Below are 6339 nucleotides of genomic sequence, written 5' to 3'. Positions count from 1 at the left end.
TTTTACTCTTCAGGTAGCAAAGAAAAATTTCATTTAATAATTGTATAAAGCAAAAATGATAGAGGAAGAGTAAATAAAAATATATGTAACTTGAAAGCATAAAGATGGATGATTCCATTAATTTGGTATTAAATCTAGAAATGAAAGAAAAAAGTCTGAGAACTGTTTATTCACTTACAATGAATAATGAATGAAGTTAGGTATAATAATAGTCTCGTGTTCTCATTAAAATTACATTGGTAGGTCATGAAAATAGAAGAAATATTCAAATACGTCAGGGTGAGAGTTTTCAGTGCATTTAATATATCAAGGTACTTACATAATTTTCATATGAAAAGAAATAATTTAACTTCAAAAAGATTTTGAAAGCACATATCTTTTTCTACGTTCCTGAACTGAAATTAGATGAGAATATTTTTACTGCAATTATTATTATTATTACTATTAATGAAATAAAAAAAGCTGATTATTTCTGAACAGTATTCTTAAATTTGGATTTTGAAACCTAGAGAATTCTTGAATGTTGCCCAGGAAAGACGCTTAGTGCTTTATGTAAACCATCTAATTTGATGCTCACAGGTAAAGAGGTCAAATCTTAGAGAAGCTACTCAGGTATGATCAAGGTCACATAGCAGTTCAAGAACACCTTCATCCTCTTGACCACTTTGCCATACTTCAGTTTTAAGATTTCTGGAATATTGTTCTTTGACAAATTTTAAAAAATATTTATCAATATTGATGGAACAACTTGATATGCACAAGTGAATGAGCTTGGAGCCAGATTTTTCTCCAGGTGGGAAAACAGGAAGTCACTTACATGAAAAACGTCATAAGAGATGTTTACAGAACTTGCAATGTACTGTAGTCAAAAACCCAATTTTGAAAAATGAATCTGAGTCCTTAAAATATCTTTCTTTGTTTTTTTTTTTTTTGTCTTTCAGTTGGCTCTAGTGTCACTTTGACATACAACCATCAATGTTGGTTTTTTTGTTTGTTTTGAGCATCTTGTATTCTGGTACTACAAGATGCCCAAACTCATCTTGTATATTTCTTGGCCCTGTCCTAGAATCTTTCTTTTGTTTTTCTAGTCTAAAAAATTAGCTTTGTTTGAATAGCATGAGGAGAAATAAAGGAGAAATTTTCTCTCTCTTTTTAAAAAATATTTCTATGAGATCATAAAATAACAAAGTTGAGAATGACTCTCAGATGTTGCAGGTATATCATTGGTATTCAGTAGTTTTATGGAATTAAGAAATTAATTTTGTCATTTATGTATTAATAGTTAAACATAGTAATTATCAATACTGACAAAACAACTTGAAAATGTGCAAGTGAGATGAGAATGGAACTGTATTTTTCTGCAGCTGAGAAAACAGGAGTTCATTTAATTGTAAAATTATTAATCACCCTTGTAGGAAACTAATGGGACTTCTGAAATCATTATGTTAAACTGTTAGTTAAATCCAGTGTTCAACAATAGTGAACTTAACATGGCTACATTTTTTTGGTTTAACAGAATTGTTTGAGATTTTAACCCTCAATTAAATTTTTATTTACCTGACATTAAGCAGAGCACACTAAGTTAGTGTGGTCTTCCTCTAGAAATATGGATTATGTAACTTCTTAGTCAGCATTCAGAACAGGAATCTTATTGTGTGGGTATGTGATTAGTATAACTCAACGTGTACTGATGTTGGCAAAACCAAGAAGTTGTCCATTTGAAGTTATAGCTGATATCAATTGTTAAGTGGTTCTAGAAAGAAAAATCTTTACTGAGAAATAGTTATTAATTAGATTTTAGGTAATCAGTGTTCTAGTGAATTATTAACTGATATCATAACTCCTTCATATGTAATTGTAGAAGTATGACATTTTATAGCTCTGTCATTTTGTTCTATTTTGTCATTATAGAGCAGAGTCTGCAGACAGATGGAAGGGTTCAACAATTCCAGAGTGTCTAAATTCATGTTACTTGGACTTACTGACTCTCCTGAACTCCAGATTTTCTTCTTTGTGATGTTTTCCATTTTCTATTTGATGACCATGTTGGGCAACTGCCTGATTTTGCTCACAGTCCTGTCCACCCTACATCTTCACTCCCCCATGTACTTCCTGCTCAGCAATCTGTCTTTCATTGACATGTGCCTGTCATCCTTTGCCACTCCAAAGATGATCATGGACATCTTTGCTCAGCATAAGACCATCTCCTTTGAAGGCTGCATTTCTCAGATCTTCTTTTTGCACCTCTTCACTGGGACTGAGATTGTGCTGCTGATCTCCATGTCTTTTGACAGGTACATTGCCATATGCAAACCTCTCCATTATTCAACAATTATGAGCCAAAAAGTATGTGTTGGGCTTGTGGTAATTTCTTGGACAGTGGGCTTCCTGCACACAATAAGCCAGTTAGCTTTTATCCTCTATTTACCCTTCTGTGGTCCCAACGTTGTAGACAGTTTCTTCTGTGACCTTCCTTTGGTCATCCGGCTGGCTTGTATAGATGTGTATGTTCTCGGAATCTTCATGATCTCAACCAGTGGTGTGATTGCTCTTATAAGTTTTCTACTTTTGCTCACTTCCTATATCATTGTTCTTGTCACTATCAAGGACCACCCCTCCACAGGATCATCTAAGGCTTTTTCTACCTGCACTGCACATTTCATAGTTGTGTTAATGTTCTTTGGACCTTGCATCTTCATCTACGTCTGGCCTTTCACAAACTTTGAGGTGGACAAAGTTCTCTCTGTTTTCTACACCATCTTTACCCCGTTTCTGAATCCACTTATCTATACTTTGAGAAACCAGGAAGTGAAGACAGCTTTAAAGAAGAAACTAAGTAACCAATATTTAAATCTTGGGAAAACTACTCCAAGCTAACCATCACAATGAAAGGAGATCTCTTTTCTGAGAGTTAGTGTCATCAGTTTTGTTCTTAGAGCAACAGAAATTAAACTTAGAATCTGCCTTTTAAGTCATTTAGTCTAAATTCGTGACAAAAGGAAGCCAGGGTTGAGAGATGTGAAACATCTTGACAAAAAATTAGTGCAGTGTTTGCAAACCTTTTCAGATTTTGGATCCATTTGAAAATCTTTTGAAACGTATAGGTTATTTTCAAAGGAAAATGCACATATCATCAAAATTGTGAACATAAATTCACGGCTTCATAGACTCCTGAGTCCTATAAACACACCTCAGATTAAGACTGCTTAGAGAAGCCTGGGATAAAATAGCGTTCTCTTGTCTTCTTACACAGAACATTCCCACTCAGCTGCACAGCCCTGTGGTATTCTGATGGTGTCCAGTTGTAGAACTTTAATTAAGTGTGTTGGACATAACAAGTTTTTTTTCCCCATAGCATTAGAAATATTTTCATGGGAATATTGATATTTTGAATAGATTCTTTTGAATAATGATGAACAATCTTGATTCAATGGGTCCAATTGTTTGAGTTCTGAGTCATCTTTGAACAAAATAGAACAGTTTAGAGGATTTGAAATTTAGCAGTATGGTTTCTTAATAGATGTGCAAATCACCATCACACTTGATAAGTGATACAGAAAATAATTAATCAAATGGCAATTTGTAAAGTTTAAACCAGAGAAGGTAAAGTACTCACATCTGATTGGCTTCCAAAACCTGACTGAATATCAGAGATAGGATACATTCATTTAATACCAAGACTAAACATTTGGAAAATTATTAACTATTAAATTCATGACAAGTTTTTCACTTCCAAAATAAAATATTATAAAATATTATTAGTCTTAGTATGAGTTTTGTGTCTAATTTCCTATATAATGTAGCCTGTAGAAAGAAAATATGAAAATAATTTAAGAAATATATAGCACAATTCTCTTTCATTCGGTTTATTATTAATTATGTATTTTTTATTACAAGACCGTCTTTGGAAATCAGTGGCCAATCCATTTCCCTAACAGCTTAAGAAGCTAAGAATTAATAGAGAATTAATAGAGCTATTTCAAGGCTGAATCACTGTAAAGGGCAAAGATCATTGCTCTAAACAGATGTGAACCTCAGAATTAAATCTTGGATCTTTTGTTTCCTAGTTGTGTTATCCTGAGAGATTCACTTTACCTGTCTATCCCCTCCTAATCTCTAATTTGAGGATAATAAGGTAAATTAAGTGTTATGGCTATTTTATGGAAAGTAGAGAGAATGGATTCTAAAAGTGTCATTGTCTTTCCCTTCCCGCTCATGTAGACTTCTACCCCAAATTATTTTAAGTAGTATGCCTTTGAAAAATAACTGCATTCAGATCAAACCAAAAGCACACTAAATTTGATATTCTAGTTTTAGGATGTCTCTACAACTGTGGTTTATTAAGACATACGGCAGAAAAATAAATACGACACTTTCCAGCTTTCCATTGCCAACGTTGTGTGTGTGTGTGTGTGTGTGTGTGTGTGTGAGAAACTAGATTAGATTGCCTGATACTTTGAGATTTCTATGAATAGCAATATACTCATAGGCTATATCTCTTTGAATTGACTGAAGTATATGAAAAGAGTTCAGGAAAGAATCTATCATCATGTATTCAGACAGTTTGTGAGTACCATGAAGAAAACATAAGCCTCTACCTTGCAAAGAGAGATATGGCATTAATAATTTCTTACATTTATCTTGGATTTTTTAGGTCTGAACATACTCCAACACAAATGACTTCCAATTCAAATATTTAACATCTGCAGTTAAATAATATGCAGAAGTTTATGAATAAATATAATGTTGGAGCTAGGTATAAGACATTTTTAATTTGAAATACTAGTTCATTTTTAAGCAAATCATAAACTCTTCCTTCATGCGTCAAAGTCAGTTAGTCAAATGAAAAAAAGTTAAGGTGAAAATACGCTTTTTCCTCATTCCCATGCTTCAGCAAAAATTATCATATTTGTTTTTAAATGTAAACCTCACTTCTACAATTTCAATCCTTAGTTCAACAATTCTTTATTGAGCATCTACTCTGTTTAAGATTCTTTCTAGGTGCTAGAGATCCATTAAAGTACAAGAACAGATCCAAGTACAAGATCCCTCAAAGACATAAGGACATGCATCTAGCACTTACATAGGATCAGTCTGTTGTAGGTTGAATTCTAGTCCTACCACTGTCTTGTTCAAACTTTAGCAAGTATTTTTAATGTTTCTGACTCAGTTTCTTCACATATAAAATGTGGACATATTATTTAACTTTTAGGGATGTTGTGAAAACAAAACCAAAACACATGCAACATAACTAACAGTGCTTGGTGATCATTAAGGACTTAATGAATATTAACTAATAATATTATTGTTATTGTTGCTATTGTGTTAAAGATATATAAAACCTCAGGGTTACTGGAATGGAAATAAATATGCTTACTTGAACTTAAATAGCATGGTTTTATATGCAATAAGATGTATCAATTTATCTAATATTAACTAATGTTAAAATATTGGATTCATACCAATTATTAATATTTGATGCATTTCTGTAGCTAATGCTGTCCTTTGTATATCTGTGATTTTCAAAAGAAGTATTATATTTTGGGCATTTCTTCTTCATTTTAACCACAAATATATTCCAAGATTGTATGAAAGGGGGAAAATAATAAATATACAGTGTTCAATAGGTCAGTGTCTTGTTTTATCACAATAACATTTTTGAATAAAATGTACAGGATTAAAAAGCAATAAAATATTCTTCACATATTTTTCTCTCTTTATCTTTTACCCATTCAAAAGATAGAGGTGAAATGCTTTATATTCTTATATACCTGGATTTATTAAAAATATTAACTAGGAAATGAATGGTGACAATTATCTATTCATTTGATATATACAACATTATTAAATGTTTCAACTATAGGCAGAAAGTCTTTGTCTAGATCAACAGAAAATAAAAGAATCATTTATTTGGAGACATGGTATAAAGCATTGTTTAGGAAATTGTTAAAATTGGAACCATAAAATTATAGCATAAACAGACATTTCATCTGGCTAAGATACTCCTCAAGGTGTGGGATAAATATCTAATCTCCACCTGGGCATTTCTGGTGGTAGAGCCCATTCCCGGGGAATCAGTTAAATGCCAAACTATGTCCTCATAGTGCGTTGGACTATATTTCAGTTTAATTGGTATTCTTTGTGTTCCTATGTATTTTATTTTGGGTGTTTGAGACGTTATTCTAATAAGGAAGATTTAGACTTCACTGTACTTATGAAGGAGTCTGTGGTACATTTATGCATCTGTGTGTGTGCACACCACACACACCAACCATACACACACGCACATGACTAAGAACTCCTGGAGTGGGGATTGTGAGTATCACTATTGAAGCCAGA

At 32.6% G+C, this 6339-nt stretch overlaps 1 protein-coding gene across 1 annotated transcript; it reads left to right on the top strand.

Annotated features, from left to right (window-relative positions):
• Window positions 1–1929: 1929 nt before the first annotated feature.
• On the top strand, window positions 1930–2877 carry LOC103562229 (olfactory receptor 4K2-like). Its single transcript, XM_008537217.1, has one exon. The coding sequence runs from the start codon at window positions 1930–1932 to the stop codon at window positions 2875–2877; it is 948 nt and encodes a 315-aa protein (XP_008535439.1).
• The last annotated feature ends 3462 nt before the right edge of the window (window positions 2878–6339 follow it).

This window comes from Equus przewalskii, chromosome 1, assembly GCF_037783145.1.
Source record: "Equus przewalskii isolate Varuska chromosome 1, EquPr2, whole genome shotgun sequence".
Taxonomy (NCBI): domain Eukaryota; kingdom Metazoa; phylum Chordata; class Mammalia; order Perissodactyla; family Equidae; genus Equus; species Equus przewalskii.
This window is presented reverse-complemented; position numbering and strand designations above follow the sequence as displayed.

What these genes read in the sequence shown, in the direction of transcription:
- LOC103562229 (XM_008537217.1), top strand. Translation starts at nt 1,930, where the DNA reads ATGGAAGGGTTCAACAATTCCAGAGTGTCTAAATTCATGTTACTTGGA.